Consider the following 19,102-nt stretch of genomic DNA (forward strand, 5'->3'; position numbering starts at 1 on the left):
GATTAGATTAGATTAGATTAGATTACAGTGTGGAAACAGGCCCTTCGGCCCAACAAGTCCACACCGACCCGCCGAAGCGAAACCCACCCATACTCCTACATTTACCCCTTACCTAACACTACGGGCAATTTAGTATGGCCAATTCAGATCTAACCTTGCTAACCAGTCTCGCATGGGGAACTTTGTTGAATGCCTTATTGAAGTCCATATAGATCACATCTACCGCTCTGCCCTCACCAATCCTCTTTCTTCCTCAAAAAAATCAAGATTCCCATGCATAAAGTCATGTTGACTATCCCTATCCTTGCCTTTCCAAATACATGTACATCCTGTCCATCAGGATTCCCTCCAACAACTTGCCCACCACCAATGTTAGGCTCACTGGCCTATAGTTCCCTGGCTTGTCCTTATCACCCTTCTTGAACAGTGGTGCCACGTTAGCCAATCTCCAGTCTTCCGGCACCTCACCTGTGACTATCAATGATACAAATATCTCGGCATAAAGCCCAGCAATCACTTGTCTAGCTTCCCACAGAGTTCTAGAGTCCACCTGATCAGGTCCTGGGGATTTATCTACCTTTATGCGTTTCAAGACATCAGCACTTCCTTTTCTGTAATATGGACATTTTGCAAGATGTCACCATCTATTTCCCTACAGTCTATATCTTCCATATCCTTTTCCACAGTAAATACTGATGCAAAATACTCATTATTTGTTCTCACAAGAGGCAGTATTTCCTTGGTACCCACCCTGTCAAATACCCCCAAGAATCATTCTTGTAAACTGCAATATGTACAGCTCAACCTTCTATCATATATAAGCCTTTCATCTCAGGAGTGAGTTGGGTTAATGTTCTCTGAACTGCTTTTCAAGGAATTGTACTATTATTCCTGTGTACGGAGCCAAAAATCTACACATTACACTCTATGTAGTCTGCCTAATGCCCTATGCAAAGGGCAAACCTTCCCTATGTTTATATTCCATTCATTTTTCAATATATGCTAACATTTGTCTTGCAGGTCACTTGCTGTACCTGCATACTAACCTTTTGTGATTCACGTACTCGCGGGTCCATATCATTCTGTACCACTGAGCTTTGCAATTTCTCCACTTAAATAGTAATTTCATCAATCTTCTGCCTGTCAAAATGGATAAGTTCATGTTTTCACACATTTTGCTCCACCTGCTAACTTTTTGACAACTCTGTTAACCTATCTACCCTTTTGCAGACTTTCTACCTTCTCTTGATAACTTACTTTCCTATAATTCTTGGTGGCCTTGGCAAATTTGCCAATCTATTTTTAGTTGTTCATGGGCATTGGCTGGTATGTCTACCATATATTGCCCATCATTAATTGCCCTCAAAATGTGACGACTTAGGCCATTTTAGGGAACAGTTAAGAGTCAACCATATTGTTATAAACTTGTAAACCAGACCAGGTGAGGATAGTCCAGGTAAAGATTTCCTTCCATTGAGGACATTTTTGTGACAGGTATTTTCATGGTCACTATTAAATCAATAGTTTTTTAATTCCAGATTTTTCATTGAATCCAAATTTCCCAGCCTGCAATAGTGTGACTCCAACCCACTTTGCCTGGACATTTGCCTAGGATGCTGGATTACAAGTCAAGTGCCACCACCTTCCTATGTTTGGTCCTTTCATCCAAGTCATTGACATAAATAATAGATAGTTATGGAACCAGCACGGATCCCTGTGGCACACAGGTTGCAGTTTGACAACCTGAAAATGATACGACATTGGGTTATAGTCCAACAGGTTTACTTTAAACTGCAAGATTTCGGAGCCTGAGGAAGGAGTGGGGGCTCCAAAAGCTTGCCTTTGCTTTTGACTTTGACCACCCCTGTCCAACACCAGCACCTCCACATCATGAAAATGATACATTATCCCTAATATTTTTAATATCCAGAAGTGCTCTGATACAAAACTGACTTGTTTTCCCATCACCAAATCACCTGTGTTTTTTCTCTCTATCTATTAAGTATCACCAGTAAATCACCCGTGTTTTCCAATTGATTCATTTACATGCAAATCTCGTTCAGGACGATGCAAACCGTCAAAGGTGAGGAAGATGTCGGGAGACGGCTAAATCAAAATGGAGTTAAAAGATGTCTGCCTTCTGTTAGCTAAAGAATCCTTTATTACCTCCTACATTATGTAACTTATCAAATGCCTTTTGGACATGGAAAGCATATTAACTCTGCCATGATGATTTTATGAGCGTTCTATTTTGACTTCCTTCATAATAGTTCTAGTAATTTCCCTATTCATATGTTGGGCTAAATGATTGGTTGTTTACTGTTTTCTGTCTCCCTCCTTGTTTGACCAAAGACATTACATTTGCTATTTTCCAATCTGGTGTGGCTATTCCAGAATCAGAGGAATTTTGGAAGATAATAAGCAATACCTCTATCTTTGTAGTCACTTTGTTTTAAGGTCCTAGGGTGTAGGCTGTCAGATCCTGAGGTCTTGTTAGTCTTCAGGTCTCGTTGCTTTTCCAAGATCATTTTCCTTGATAATGGTGATTGTTTAAGTTCCTTCTTTCTGTTCGTCTCTTGATTTTCAAGTAACTTTGGACAATGAACTCCATCTTCAACACTGAGAACAGACACAACATGACACTCTTTTAACATCTCTATCATTTCTTTGTTTTCCATCAATTCCTCAGCCCCTCTCCAGAGGACCAAATCTAGACTGACTTTTTAAAAAAAAATTGAATGTTTATTGAAACTTGTATCATAGTGTTTTATTGCTATGAGTTAGCTTTCACAAACTCTATTATTTCTCACTTTTGGTTTAGTAATTATTTACTGGGTTTCAAAATGTGATCACTGCGGCACGGTGGCACAGTGGTTAGCACTGCTGCCTCACAGCGCCAGAGACCCGGGTTCAATTCCTGCCTCAGGCGACTGACTGTGTGGAGTTTGCACGTTCTCCCTGTGTCTGCATGGGTTTCCTCCGGGTGCTCCGGTTTCCTCCCACAGTCCAAAGATGTGCAGGTCAGGTGAATTGGCCATGCTAAATTGCCCGTAGTGTTAGGTAAGGGGTAAATGTAGGGGTATGGGTGGGTTACGCTTCGGCAGGTCGGTGTGGACTTGGTGGGCCGAAGGGCCTGTTTCCACACTGTAATCTAATCTAATCTTACCACAAATCTTCGCAGATTTGTTTGGTGTTTCTTTTGATTTGAGACAATTCTCAACCTTTTGCAATGGATGTTGCATCCTTCGAGTCAATAAATACTTCTTTATGATGTTTGCCACTGCAGCTCCCTTGTCCTACCTTTTCACTAGTTGTTCCAGTTTACTTTGGCTCTCCCTTCATACTTGAAGTTTAAAACACATGCATTAGACCCACAATTTTGACCTTCAAACTGAAAGTAAACTTGATCATAGCATGTTGCCTAAAGGCTGCATTTACCATAAGATAAAGACAATTCCAGTTGTCTTCAGAACTTGCCCATTGCTATTGTTTCAATCGTCAGCATCATACAATAAAGGAAAATAAGGTTCTGATGAAGAGTCACTGGAATCAATGTTAACTCTGCTTTCTTCTCACAGGAACTGCCAGACCTGAGTTTCTCCAGCAATTCCTGTTTGTTTCAGATCTCCAGCATCTGCAGTTCTTTGTTTTAATATAGGAAAATAAAGTTGTTGAAGATAGGGGTGTTGTGAATGAAATGTTTGTTCAAAAGTGAGTAGAAGTCTTGTGTGGCAGACAAATAAAGGTAGAGCAATGCAAGATCAGTTCCTCTGTGGATACACCAGAGAAATGGTGGTGGACGAACGTAGTGTGGTTGACTGTTTCAACATCTCAAAGGTTGGGATATGATTAAAAGGGCCCTATTATAGGTGCAATTACAGAACATGCCTTAGACATTGATCACTAAACTGATGATTGTAGTGATTGTAAGGAGTTCAGTCAGGTGGACGTCATAGAATTTGAGTACCCTGTTTGGGGTTGTTAACCAGATGTAAACAGGAATGTCAGAGATTCTGCTCAGTCTAGGAGCTGGCTTTAGAGGTTTTGGGAATAGAAATTTTCAGAGAGATTAGCACTCAGTTGGGTGTTCATTACATTCAAAGACATGGAGAAGACAGAGAATTTGTTGATAGCTTGATATTTCAAGAGGATGAAGGGATACAGAGTGACTTTAGCAAAATTGGAGCAAGGGTATGTAGTTGGTTTGGAAGGAGATTTAGGTGCTTTTTAATGGACCTCCAAAGAGATTGATATGATGAACATTGGTGTGGAGATAGGGAAATGGTTTACTAATGTGTGCTCAGATTGCATAGGGAAGGGGTTGTGGCTGAAGATATAAATAAAAATGCCCATCTGGTCATTCAGCATTTACAAATTCTTTGTGGTTAAAAGCCTTTTAAAGACCACTTCAAACTGCAGTGGTAACTTTTCTCTGTAGAGGTCTTGTATTATCTATATATTTTTGGTAATTTCTGTTTTATTTTCAGTTTTCAGAATTTAAGGGTTTTTTAAAATGCTGTTTGGATGATCTGTATGGTTGATTTTGATTTTTGAGGAAGTGTAATTCATAAAATATTCATATTTAGCACTGGACAATGTTGGATTGTTGAAAGAGGGTTTGCAATAAATCTTATCTTGGAGTATTGCAGTGGGATCTGTTTGCCTTATACAATTCTCCACCCATTTTAATCTGCAAATATTACGGTCCCAGCTGATTTATTATTATTATTATTATTATTCAAATCAGATCCCAGACTGAAATGTGGATTGATAAATGTTTTTGTTTTAATGAGGTAGCATCTCGCTGAAACATAAGCACACAAAGTTGCAGATTTTGTTTTAACAATAAAACATGTTTATTAACTGAAAGAAACAATAAAATAAAACAAACCAAACTATTTACTTCTAACACAGACTTATAAACAAAGTGAAAATGTAACGACATTAGTTCCAAAATACTCATTTACAAATTCCAAAATGAAACAACATCAAAGCACCCCTTTTACAGTACTCCCACTAGGGAAAAAAAGGCAAGATTTAGTAGGAGTGACTTGTGGTCAAGGCTATTTTACAGGTTGGGAAGAATGAGAAAGGATTGTGCCATGATATGGATTATTTCACTTCTTTGGGGGGGGTAAAAGCGTAATTGAGAGATTCAAACATGCAGTGATGGGATAGATGATATGGATTTCCACATGACAGCATACCAAAAGATAGATGAGTAGTTAGAGATTGGTGATTGATTGATTGTTTGCGAGGACAAAGAGATCAGGAAGGTAATGATGGAAGATTTGAAAAGTACATGGACAGTCCAAGAGGAGAGAGAACATTTTACAATATCAGCAATCGTGGAGACCCCAGAAGGAAAGTTAGGTGGCAGCATGATGGCACAGTAATTAGCTCTACTGCCTCACAGCATCAGGGACTCAGCCTTGGGTATCCATCTGTGGTGTTTGCATGTTCTCCCTGTGTCTATGTGGGTTTCCTTTTGGGTGCTTGAACAATCTATGTTTGTTCAATAAATCATTTAACTTGCATGAAACCATAAGTTCTGTGTCTTATAATCCTGCTCCACAGCTACCTGATGAAGGAGCAGTGCTCTGAAAGCTAGCATTTCCAACTAAACCTGTTGGACTATAACCTGGTGTTGTGGTATTTTAACTTGAGAACTGGGGAACCTTTAGATTGGTTATCAACTCTTTCTATAATCACGCCTGTAAATTAAGTTAACTCAACTTCTGTTTTACAATTCAACTGTCCAGGTCCTTGTGCTATAAAGCAACAGTTGTGTTCCTGTACAATCTCATGCTATAGAAAATTGCACTATGGGAAACTGCTGCAGAAAATTGCGCTGTAGAAGATTGCTAATAGAAAATCGCTATATCCGCTCAGAAAGTTTGCATTATCTAAGCAACGTCCACCATTTGTTGATCGCATTATAGTCAATTCATGCTGACGAAACACGCATTATAGCAGAGTGACTTGTAATTAAAGTTTAAAAGGCGTTGTTTAGGCATGCTATAGGTTTGATTTATGTGGCTGCATCAAGGGATAATATATTTGAGAGAGAGGATTCCAATAACTGGTTTAATGAAACTAATTTGAAACATTAGAACATCTTGTAAGATGGAACAGTCCCTCAATTTATGCAGTGGGTGCCATAATACTAAAGGTTCTGTCTTCCCTGCTGCCTACCATGCTGCTTTTTAAGTGAAATATCAATTGGTAGATACTTCATTACTTCAGTAAGATGTTATTGGGGTAACCTTACTTAGATAAGGAATGGCAGGTGGCTTACCTTTGAAGGGTTTCATTGACTTGTGACCATTCCATAATAACACAGTTAGAATGGTCAGAGTACACATAGGACCTTTAACAAGTGAGAAGGCTTCCAGGTCCCGGATTTGATGGATGGAATGGCCTGGTCTATGGTACTTGCCAGAATGATCTCTTCCATCCCTGTCAGCTGATTGGGATGTTGAGCCAAAGCTGGCAACCCTGAAGAGTTTTCCTCCGTTCACTTTTCCTCTTATCCACCTAATTTTATGTTTTAGGGATTGGTGAGTGCGTTGGACCAAAAAATTACAGTTTTTGATTCAATTTGACCAGTTTTCAAGAGATAGGCTTCTGGGTGTAGGGGGATGGGGGGAGTGCGGTCACCACATTGCTTACTTTCTGGAAGAACCTTTTTGTTCTCTTATTTGGATAAGTGGGTTTGGCCTCCATTTTGTCAGACTCTGGGCTCCTCTCACATGAAAGTCTGTGGTCGAAGGAACTATGTCATCTAGGTAGCAATCTGTAAAACAATGGATAATTGACTTGCTGGGTTTGTTATCTCTGTCGAGGGCTGGAAAGTTTGAACTTGGGAGAGAAAGAAACTTTATACCATGAAGTAACCACAGCCTTGATGTTTCTTCGACAAATATTATTTCTAGCAATTCTGATATTCTCAACCACTCGTTCAATTTACATTCATGGTTCTGCAATTTTCTTGTGGTTTGTCATATAAAGTATACAATTAGCGGATGTGGTTACATTTGTTCGGTTTAATTTTGCTGTACTCACAGCCATATAGCACAGAAACAGACCCTTAGTCCACTCATCCATGCTAACCAGGTATCCCAAACTTAATTAGTCTCATTTTCCTGTGTTTCACCCATATCCCTCTAAAACTTTCCTATTCATGTATCTATCCAAATAGCTTTAAAATATTGTAACTGTACTTGCATCTACCACTCCCTCTGGCAGTTCGTTCTATGTACCTTCTGTGTGGAAAAAGTTGCCCTTCTGGTCTGTTTTAAGTCTTTCCTCTCTTAGCTTAAACCCATGCCCACCAGTTTTGGACTCTCCTACACTTTGAAAAAGACCTTGGCTATTCACCTCATCTATGACCTTCAGGATTTTATAAACTTCTGTAAGGTCACCCCTCAGTCTCTGATGCTCCAGGGAAAATAAATCCCAGCCTGTCCTTATAAGTCAAACCCTCCGGATCCAGCAATATCCTTGTGAATGTTTTCTGCACCTTCTCAAGGTCAACAGCATCTTTTCTATAACAGGGCAAGCAGAATTATACAGAGTATTCTAAAAGAGGCCTTCCCATTGGTTTGTACAGCTGCAACATGATGTCCTAACTCCTATACTCCGTGGTCTGACAAAGAAGGCAAGTATTCCAAATACTACCTTCACCAACCCAGCTACATATACGGCACATTTGTGAAGTTATTTTCAAAGCTTATCTGTGGTGCAAAAAAGTGAATGTGACTCAAGTAGTTACTTTCAAATTGACTGGGGCTTAATAATTTATGAAAATGTCAAACTGATGTATATAAGTGCAGGAGAATTCTTATTGCATTTCAAAATGAAAATCTCCTTTCTTCCTGTTCGATGTAAGTGCTACTGAATTTGTCCATCTGGATTGATGTATGATGCTAGCTACATCTACAACAGCAAAGGGCAGCAAAATATAATATAGATCAATGTGATACTATCCTTGACATTTGCAGCTGCTCACTGCAATGCTTCTTTCTTTAATGTCTGTCTCTGCAAAGGTTTACTTTGTAGGGTCAATTTTCTGCTCCCGTGTACAAAGTGCAGGGGGTTTGGAATTGTCATCAAATGTTTGATGCTAAATGTATTACAAATTTGAAATCTGAGCTTGATTTGGACATTTTTGTTCTCAGCATATTGAAGGGGATGTGGAAAAGATTAGTGTACAGATGTAGTTTCTAGAGCAGTTATAAAGCCATAGGAATAAGAGTAGGTCATTTGTCCCCTCTAACCTGCTTTGCCATTCAAAGGATCATGGTTGATGATACCATTGAAACAAGGGTCCAAGGGCTAAAATGGCTTTCCCCTTTTAGGTAAGTTCTTCAAGCTTGCCCATCGATCTTTAAAAGTCTTTTGACAAGTGTGTTTCCCATGCTTTACATCATTGTATTTACAGACTTAAGTGACTGGTGTGTGCTCCCAAGAGACGCAGGAAAGAAAACTAACTTAATTTCTTTTGTTAAAGTGCAACTTTCACAATTGTAGAACGTGTCTGATCAAATTGCATCTATTTGATGCTCTCTGGCTATTCTTTAATTTCCTTGTAGGTGAGAATGTATTGGAAATATTTACAGCAACAGTAGTCATTGGTTTCAGTTTCAATCTGGCTGAATAGTAAATAAATGTAAAATTCTGAAAGCTGAAGAGTATAGTTAAGAATACTTCAAGAGTATTTAAATGCATGCCATTTTTAAACTTCACAAAGTTTTTGCTTTCACCTGCTGATCATCTGTTTCATCACCCACTTTCATGCCAATATAAAGCAATAAGTTGCTGGAGCTTCCTATTTCACGTTTACACTTTTTAACAATCCCCCACCCTGTGCTCAAAATCTGATGGAAGAACTTCCCGAGATCCAAATTTCAATATTTGAAAATGCCATAAATAACTTTTCTCATTTAGACCTTTTTATAGAGTAAAGTTCTTTTGAATTCTGATCTCCTGTGAAAAGTAACTTTATAACCTATTTCTTGACCACATAAGTTTTATATGTTTCAGATCATATGAAGTGTATGAATCAGGAGCAGGAGTAGGCCATTACTTCATGTCTGTCCCTCCATTTGACAAGATCATGGCTAATCATTGTTGTGGTATCCATCTATTCTCCTGTCTCATCTTTATCTCTACATTTCCTTGCTAACCCATGATGCCTTCATCTATCAGGTGTGTATGTAACTCAGCCTTGAATAAACTCCGTGACCTAGCCTTTTTAGGGAAGAGAATTCCACAGATCCCCTGGTTCTCCTCCGGGGAGAAAAGAAAACTACTAATCTCTATCATAAAAAGAAGACCTTCATGTTCTTAAACTGCATCCCACAGCTGTAGTCTCCCTCAGAAGAGGAAACATCCTCAGTGCTTAACTTAGGCAGAAGTGGGTACTGCAGATGCTGGAGATTAGAGTCAAGATAAGAGTGGTGCTGGAAAAGCACAGCAGGTCAGGCAGCATCCGAGGAAAATCAGCGTTTTGGGCAAAAGCCCTTCATCAGGACTCCCTCAGTGCTTATCCTGTCGAGTTGCCTCAGGATTTTATCTAATTCAATATGATCACCTGTCATTCTTCTGAAGTCCAGTGATTATAGGCCCAACTTATTCAACCTTTCCTCATAGGTCATTTCTGAGATAAAAGGCTTATGAGGCTTTTCTAAACTGCTTCTCATTAAAATTATATATATTTTCTCAAAGAAGGAAACCAAAACTGTGCATCGTACTTGGCCTTGGTGAGACCACATCCTCATGTACAGCTGCAGTAAAACATCTGTTCTGTTGTATTCCATTCCTAATGCATAAACCTCAATGTTCAACTTTCCTTGTGGTTCCTGCAAATTAATATTTTGCTGATCATATGCCAGGATGTCCAGATCCCTTAGTATTGCCAATTTCTGCATCTCTCTCTCCATTTAAAGATTCAACTTCTTAAAAAATTCTTTCTCCCAGAGGACAAGTTCACATTTACTCACGTTTTATTCCAGTTGCCAGTTTTTTTTTTTGTGCACTCATTTTAACCAATCAATCTACCTTTGCAGGCTGTTGAACAATTACACAACAGGAGGCGGCCATTTGGCCCATCATAAGCTTGTCAGGCAACAAAAATCCAATTGCATTAAGCCCATTTTCCAGTGCTTGACCCATAACCCTGGAAACTTTGGCAACACAAGTGAATTTCTAATTGTTGCTTAAATGTCACAAGAGTTTCTGACTCAAACACCCTTTCAGGCAGTGAAGTGCAGACTTCCAAAACCTCTGAGTGAAAGAAAGTTCTTCTCCACTCTCTCCTTAACCACATCCATATAAGAAAGGGAATTCCTACACCCCACAGTCAGTGTGAGGAAATTTCAGCAGAGTGACACGAAAGCTGAGTGTGTATGTTTTTGGAAACTTGAGTTTAAGTGGGAATTTGGTGCAAAGGGGGACAGAAATGATTTCACTAAAGTCTACTGCAGGAAGTAAACTTTCCTGAGTGAGAGGTCAGTGGGAAAGAATAAAAAGTATGAATCAAGAGGCCGAACCACAAGAAGACCAGTGGCAGAATGATGTCACAAACCACAACAAAAAATGGAGGAGCTGAATATTACTTAACTGAAGAAAGGCTGCAGAAAGCTACAGCACAGTGATTTGACAGTCTTCATACTTAAATTTCAAAAAAGCCAGCATTCAAATTAAGGAGGTAAAAGGGAAAGTAGGATTTTGATTGCCAAGGGGATCAAGGGTTATGGAGAGAAAGCTGGAGAATGGGTTTGAGAAACTTACCAGGCACGATTGAATGTAGGTAAAAACAATGACTGCAGATGCTGAAAATCAGATTCTGGATTAGTGGTGCTGGAAGAGCACAGCAGTTCAGGCAGCATCAAAGGAGCAGTAAAATCGATGTTTTGGGCAAAAGCCCTTCATCAGGAAGGGTGGAGAAAGTGAAGTCTGCAGATGCTGGAAATCAGAGTTGAAGAGTGTGGTGCTGGAAAAGCACAGCCGGTCAGACAGCATCCAAGGAGCAGGAGAATCAACGTTTCAGGCATAAGCCCTTCATCAGGAAACTGGTTTGAGTCTGCTCCACTATTCAATGGGCTGAATGGCCTAATTTCTGCTCCTATTCTTATGGGAAGCAAGTGGACTGTTGGCCTTTATTTCAGTGGGATTTGAATCTAAAAATATGGACGTTTTGCTATATCTGTACAAGGTAATAGTCAAACTACAACAGGAATACTGAACTGTTTTGGGCCCCTTATCAAAGGAAAGATACACTGGCATTGGAGGCAGTTCAGAGAAGGTTCACTAGAGTGATACCAGGTGTGGAGGGACTATCTTATGAGAAGAGGTTGAGTAGGTTGTCTCTTACTCATTGGAGTTGAGAAAAATGAGAGGTGACCTTACCGAAACATACATGTGTGTTTGAAAACTTGACAGGGTAGATATGGAAAGGTCGTTTCCCTTATGGGAAAATTTAGGACCAAAGAGCATAATCTCAGTAAGGCGTCAAGACAGTGATGAGGAGGAATTTGTTCTGAGTGTAGTGAATCTGCGGAATTTTTTATTGTGAAGGCCTGTCAAAGCTCGATTGTCTCTCTCATCCTTGATCAGATCTAACAATTCGTATGGGATTCAAGGGTTACAGGGAAAAAACAGGAAAGTGGAGGTGAGAATGATCAGACTGGCCATGATCTTGTTGAATGCCCGGGCAGACTTGGACTGAATGGCATGCTTTTGTTCCTGTGTCTTTGGTCTGAAAGTAGACTACCATCACTTTTTAATGGCAATTTGGGATGGAAATAAATGCTGGCCAAGCCAATTTCACCCACATCTGGTGGAAAAAAAAATCAAAAACGTCTATAATCAGCACAGAAAACAAATTTTACTGAATGTTTTTCACCTCTTATAACTTTAATTTAACAATCCAATATCAGTCAACATAAATTACACCCGACCATGACATATATACTAATTCAACTTCTATTGAATATTGAACTTGTAATAAAAAATATAACATATGTTTCATGTACTCACTGGACAGTGCCCCTGGACTAAATGGCACCAATTCCAACTACAAAATCCTTCAAAGCAATGAACATCAGCAGAATTCCAGTTCCTTTCATTTTGATTTAGTGACTGCTCCCGACCAGCTTGACTTCAGAGGCAATGTCTTCAAAATAGTGCATTTCTCCAGATTCTGGGCAGCTCTGCTCCCAGCAGTCTCTATCTATTGACACTAATTTTGAACAATTGGTGACAAATCTGTGAATTGTGGGGTCAGGCTTGGCAGTCAAAAACCAGCTGTAGCAACCACTGACTTTGTTTATTCCCGGCTCCAGGACCAACTCTTCATTTTCTGCCTGTGCTTCACCACTGGCTGATCTGAACATGGTTGGCTCTTTATCTTGCATTTGTTTCAAGCAGCTTTAGTTTCCCCAAAGTTCTCGAACTTCAGGTTTCCTTTTGGCTTTCACCGCCACAAACTTGAAGGTTCAGTTTCCCTTTTGTTCAGGGTCTGACTCAAAAAAACACAATAGCTTCAAACCTTATTCTATGTGTGCCTGAAAGTATTAATACGGAGGGGTGCTATAAGGCTGTCATGTCATAAGAATCTCAGTGATAAGGTTGAACATCCCAGTCCTCCTCAAAGTCTGTGTAATGATGTCACTCGATCCTTGTGATCTGTTGGGTTGTAAGTAGTTTTTTTTCTAACACTCGAGATCAAGCACACCCTGTAGATCCTTGAAGGATGGTTGCAGCAAACCTAGTGCATGAGGTGCATTCTGCAGCAGAAACCTGAAATTCCATACCAAACTTTTATTGAAGACTCACTTTTTCCACTTGCACCAGCATTCAGAATTTTGGAAAAGGCTGAACTTTATCACATTCAGAAACATGGTGTTCCTTGCCTTATAATCATGATGTGGCACTGGTAACAAAAGCTGTGCATGCCATGTGCAAGGCATAGTCTTATTGACTTTAAATGTTGCACTATGAAGAATGTGAAAAACAAGTGGTCAGTTCATCCATTTTGTTTTGAAGAAATTGAAAAGCTGACAAAGAATGTGAATGATTGTGTGCTGTTCGAAAGTAGACTACAGGAGCATTTTGAAAGTTAAATTTAAGTCACCTATTTCAAGCAGTATTTTCTTTGAATATGAATAAATTTGTGGACAGTTATTTTCCACATCTGTTTGTGATTTAAGATATAGAGAACTGAAGTTTTCTGAAGACAATGTTTCCCTGTTCTGCCTGAGCAATGTCATTTAGCTTGGAGATGTTTAAATAGGAGCATTTCTATATGCCCAGCAAAGGGTGGTTCTGTAACTGGAAAACATTTGAAAGTCATTAATTTTGTTTTTATGAGGTTGGAGAGTCACAAACACGTGTTAATAATTTAGGAGCCAGAACTTTATTTTTAATCTGAATTGTAAAATAGGTCGCTACCTGAGTGTAGATGCCAACATTTTTCATCCAAGAATGAGAGGAATGGGTAAAAATGTTCCAATGTAAAGCTCTGATCTTACACCACAAAATGCTTTTGAATTTGGGAAGTTAATCGTTGGCAAGGTATTTTGTATGGTGGCCATGTGTGCTTCTAATTACAAATGCAATGGGAGAAATTTTATCTTTGTCAATTGCTAGCCACTTTTATAGATGATCAACCAGATGTTTTGGACTTGAGCCCTCTAAAGTCCAGTTGTGTACTTTAAAGTCACCGCAGTGTTTACATTTATACTTTCCCCCTGAAGGGTATACAAAATAAAAGTATGGTCAGTTAATCTGTTGTTGTTGTTGTTGTTATGGGAATATTGAAAATCTCGTAAAGTTCACAGCAGATGTTTGTGTCTTGCAAATTTGAAACACAGGACTGCTTTTCAAAGTTAATTCTAAAATTAGTTGCATTCTGTTCAATATTTTCTTGAGTTTGTATTTTGAGACTGTAAACAGTTGATTGTTCACATATATTTATGATTGACATTTTACAAACTTTTTTCCAATGATTTCTACATAGAGTAGTTCCAAAACAGAGTATGAAGATGATATAAAACATCATTTTGGAATGGTTTTTGCAGTGAAAATGTTTTCTTACCAATTGAAATATTCCATCTTTTTTAAAAAAAAACTTTAATAAAATTGCACAACTAATTATCCAAAAATAGCATGATTGTGAAACCAACAGAAGACTTCTCTCCTTCTGCCCTCAGATTTTTTTCAAATGAAACTTTTTTGTTGTTTACAGGATATTTTGATTTGAATGCTGGAATGTACCTTTAAAAATTATAATTATAATCCTGCAAATGAACAAGGTATTAGGAAATGAAGTATTATACCTCACTGACTCAGCCACCTATAGTTCAGAAAATGATTTTTTGAAAAAAAAACTTTAAGCAGCTGATTATCAACACTGTGTCTTATTTCAAGAAATTTTTGTAGCATAGTTAGCTATCAACTACGATAGCTGTTCTGGAGTGCCTCCATTAATTAAGGTTAAAAATCTCTCAACACCAGGTTATAGTCCAACAGGTTTATTTGGAAGCACTAGCTTTCAGAGCACTGCTTCTTCATCAAGTAGCTGTGGAGCAGGACCATAAGACACAGAATTTGTAGCAAAAGATTAGTGTCATGCAACTAAAATGATATATTGAATAAAGCTAGGTTGCTGTTAAGTCTTTCATCTTTTGAATGGATTTCAGGTTTCGGTTCATTAACACTTAAATCCCAAAACTACTTTTCAGTCACATTCTCGAGATAACTTAAGGTTTTAGAAAAAACAGTGACATCTCAGCTTAGACAGTGCATTAAAGGTGTGAGGTTAGAGTCTGTCTGTATTCCAATCTTGAGTCAGACCTGTTCTATTTCCAAAGTGGAATTTATAAAATATTACATGATTTATTGACTGCCTGCAGATTGTGTTTTTGTTTGAGCAAAATAGAATGTATTTGCAAATATGTCTGTAAATTCCACTTTGGAAATAAAACCAGTCTGACTCATGATTGGGATACAGACAGGGGAGAGGACATAACAAGTGCTCACGCTGTCAATCCCATTGAAGTGAAGCAGCGTTGGAGAGAGGCTTCAGCAATGCTGCAGGTCCCTTACAAATAGGTGTGTGTCTGCTCAGAAACAAACTCTGAGACAAAGAGAGGGAGCAAAGCAGGCTGAGCGAGGAAAAAGGAAACTTCAGAAAACTTCAGAGTCCCATAGGAGAGGCATTGAATCAATTATCTGAATAATCAGTTATCCAAATGAAATACTGCTTGCCCATCTCGTTTGGATAATTGAGGTTCCTCTGTATTTCTGAATTTTCTGCTCCTCACTAGTAGAAATGTCTGCTCCGTAAGGTTTACAATACTGGCATCTAGTACTGCCCTCACATTATCTAGGATAGACTAAAATGTGCATGAGATATTTGTCTTTGTGTTAATTCTCTACACGTTTCTCATCCTGGAATATCTGGCTTTGACTTTGGATCAACAAAGTTGTTGGTAACTATCTGTTTGATCAGTAGATAATTGGTTATCCACATAGATTTAGAATTTCAGACATGATATATATTGTGGTGTTGATTTGATGGGAGGTTGGCTCCCTGGAATTACATAAAACATGTGGGATTCTGTTGATTATTAAACTACTTCCCCATTGAATATTTTTGAACTGTGTACTAGCTGTGATGTACAATCTACCAAGAAGGGTGTGAGGGTTTTAATCTGATAAATGCAAACTCTGGTCAGTTTTAACTGGGTTGGACACATTTGTGAAGGTGAGTGGTCTAATTGTTCCATGTTAGATTTGGTCCATGCTGGCTGAATGTTCCTTTTTATTGCTTCACTGTTGTCTTATGAATGCTGTTAAATTGGTTCAGAGAAGATAATCATGGATTTGCTGTTAGTTTTGATTGTGATAAGGTTAACAGAATGCTAACTACCTATTTCTAAACATTTCCTTCCTTTCAACATTTGTTGAAAATGTTTCTTGACTGACTTCTATATGAGTCAAGGGTGTGGTGCTGGAAAAGCACAGCAGGTCAGGCAGCATCCGAAGAGCAGGAGAATTGACATTTTGGGCATAAACCCTTCATCAGGAAAGGCTTCTGTATGAGGTTGGTGATCACCTTGATTTCATAGAACCTTTTTTATAGTTCTCACATGACCTAGTTAGTGTATTTGGGTTATGTTTTAAGCGTATAAACAATATTGTTGAGCTTGTGCAGATTGCACAATAATCTAATTGCCAGCCCAGATTCATGTTTGTTTTTATGTAGCTTAGTAAATTCTGAGGATACCATCGGCTGAAGTTTCCAAGGAATGCTAATTTCTTATAGATTGCTACTCTGCCCCTTTTTTTTTTAATGAAGGCAAGAGTTCTGCAGTTCTGGCAGGAGGTTCTGATCACTCCTCCTTCAGAAAGGCAGTTCTGTACTTCATTTTTTGACACTTCTCACATAGTGAAGAATTATCAGAGGAGAGCAAACGACACTTGCTTTCCACAGCAACCAGCTGTTGTATTCTGACATTTAAAGGTTCAGAATCACCATTGAGACACTTTGACAGCTGCTCTGCAATGGTAAGTGAGGGGTTAAGGGCTAGTAGGTTGGGTGGGTTGCAGGATGCAAAGTGAGTTGGAAGGCACATTGTGTGATACAAGATGGAAAGTGGTCTAAGTACATTATGCAGTGCTTAGTGTAGGTCAGGATAGGTAAAAGAAATTTGGGTCTGACAGAGAATGGTGGGTGTTGGATTGGGCGATTGAGCGGCAATGGGCTCTGCTCTGGGGTAGGGGAAGGAGTACAGAGAGTCCTAATGGGAGGAGAGGCAGTGGGGTCCAGTGTGGGGCAAGGGATGTGGATCCGAAGCATGCTGAGGTGGTCAGATTCAGAGAGGATTAAGAGAGGGTCCACTGCATCCCCCACCCCATCCCACCACCCCTCCCCAGCCACCACCACAACATCCTCGAAGTTTTCCTTTTAGTTCTGGCCTTTGCTGTATCTCTTGTATTGGTTACTCCACTAATGATGCCTATTGTTTTTATCTGCTTTAGGTGCACAGCCTAAAGTTCCCTACCTTAACTTCTTGAGCCCTCTACCCCTCCTCTTCTGAATTGCAGTTTAAAACCTACATCTTTGACTAGACTTTTGGTCAAATGTCCTCTTGTATCCTTTTGTGGAACAGTATCAAAGCTTTTTCAAAGCATTGCCATGGAGAATCTTGGGAAATTCTTTGCATTACAGATGCTATGCAAGTGCAAGTTATAGATGGTATATTGTTGAAATGTTTGTTTCCGCAGGAATTGATTCTATGCTTTGAAATTTCACCAAACTTAGATTGATAAAAGACTTGTGCTTATTCAGTAGAAATAACAATCTTGTAAGCTTTTTACAGCTGAAAGTATTTTTGAGATGTCGTCACTGTTGTGTGGCTTTCTGCTTCCTGAAAAAAGGCAAACTCTGGCACTTACAGAATAACTGTTCTTGCTGTTTTCAATTTTTTTGAGTCAATTCAGTTGTTTTCACTATGTACCAACTGTGCACTAACTTGTATTGAAACTAATGCTGCTTTCTAGCATTTTTAGAAAGCAAAATTATTCCACAGCAGTTATCTCTAGTGTTGAGTTGAAAGTTTATGTTCAAGGATTTCTGCAGGAGTTTATCTTTGATATTGATTTTATTGCACAAGTCAGTTATTGTTTGGAGAATGAAACTGAGTTTTCTTTTGTCTTCCTTTCATATATTCTTTCAGCTCAACCTCAATCACTGCCTTGGCCAACTACTTCAGCACTGGAACAGACTGAGGGGGAAACTGGCAAATTACAAAATGGCCACATGAGTCTGACTAATGTAAATGGAATTCACAATGGGGTCACACGTGGGATTTCAGACCACAGAAAGCTCACTGCTCCAGTCTCTCAAAAAATGCACAGAAAACTTCAATCAAGCCTTTCTGTGAGTAGTAATGGTAGCAGAAAAAGCAAATTAAGCTCTACAAACTCTCAGAAACCAACTTCCACACCAGAAGGTAAGTTTGTCATTCTGCAGAAGTCTTTTTTTATAACCTTACAGTATTCATTTTAAATAATTCCATAGAACAATTCCGTTAAATATTTCTGTGAAACTTGGCACCACTTATCTGTGCTGAATTTTTCCCTGAGCAGCCTTTGTTTTCTTTTTAGATATGCTTTTATCATTCACCTGATTAGAATTTTTAAAATTGCACCACTATTTTGATTCCCCAGAAATAATTCATTCCGTAAACTTTTGAGGACAGTTTTTTTAAACCAGAAAGGAATGAGTTATTTCCCTTTTCTGCCTGTGATTCATTTTTCTTTATCTGGACATCCTGATTTACCAACCGGAAGTATTTTCTAATTTAAGGATCTGACATCTTGCAAACTGTTTGTTTACGTGATCATTCATAATGGTTTATCTTGTATTTCACATAGATTTTGCCGATTTGTCACCCTCAAAATATTATCAGGTTTTTTTTAATGACAAAACCCCTTTAGATTATGCAAGACGTGCATATTCAAGGACCTGAATTCCTTTGTCTTTCTATCCTTGTAAAAAAAAAACAAGTTCTCCTTTCTTAAGGAAGTGTCATATCAGATGTAAGGTGCCTCACTTTTAATAAATAAGTTAAATAGTACATCCAGGAGGTCTGTGACCAGTGGAGTGCCACAAGGATCGGTGCTGGCTCCTCTACTTTTTGTCATTTACATAAATGATTTGGATGCGAGCATAAGAGGTACAGTTAGTAAGTTTGCAGATGACACCAAAATTGGAGGTGTAATGGACAGCGAAGAGGGTTACCTCGGATTACAACAGGATCTGGACCAGATGGGCCAATGGGCTGAGAAGTGGCAGATGGAGTTGAATTCAGATAAATGCGAGGTGCTGCATTTTGGGAAAGCAAATCTTAGCAGGACTTATACACTTAATGGTAAGGTCCTGAACAAAGAGACCATGGAGTGCAGGTTCATAGCTCCTCGAAAGTGCAGTCACCGGTAGGTAGGATAGTGAAGAAGGCATTTGGTATGCTTTCTTTTATTGGTCAGAGGATTGAGTACAGGAGTTGGGAGGTCATGTTGCGGCTGTACA

General features: G+C 38.9%; 1 protein-coding gene across 4 annotated transcripts in view; it reads left to right on the plus strand.

The window, feature by feature from the left end:
• mdfic (MyoD family inhibitor domain containing) overlaps positions 1-19,102 on the plus strand; it is a 51,149-nt gene that overhangs the window by 20,033 nt on the left and 12,014 nt on the right. For all 4 annotated transcript variants that reach the window (XM_043709555.1, XM_043709553.1, XM_043709557.1 and 1 more), the window contains exon 4: positions 17,748-18,023. In XM_043709555.1, coding sequence (XP_043565490.1) covers positions 17,748-18,023 — 276 coding nt within the window. The remainder of the gene's footprint in view (positions 1-17,747; positions 18,024-19,102) is intronic.

Source organism: Chiloscyllium plagiosum, chromosome 19 (genome assembly GCF_004010195.1).
Source record: "Chiloscyllium plagiosum isolate BGI_BamShark_2017 chromosome 19, ASM401019v2, whole genome shotgun sequence".
Lineage (NCBI taxonomy): Eukaryota > Metazoa > Chordata > Chondrichthyes > Orectolobiformes > Hemiscylliidae > Chiloscyllium > Chiloscyllium plagiosum.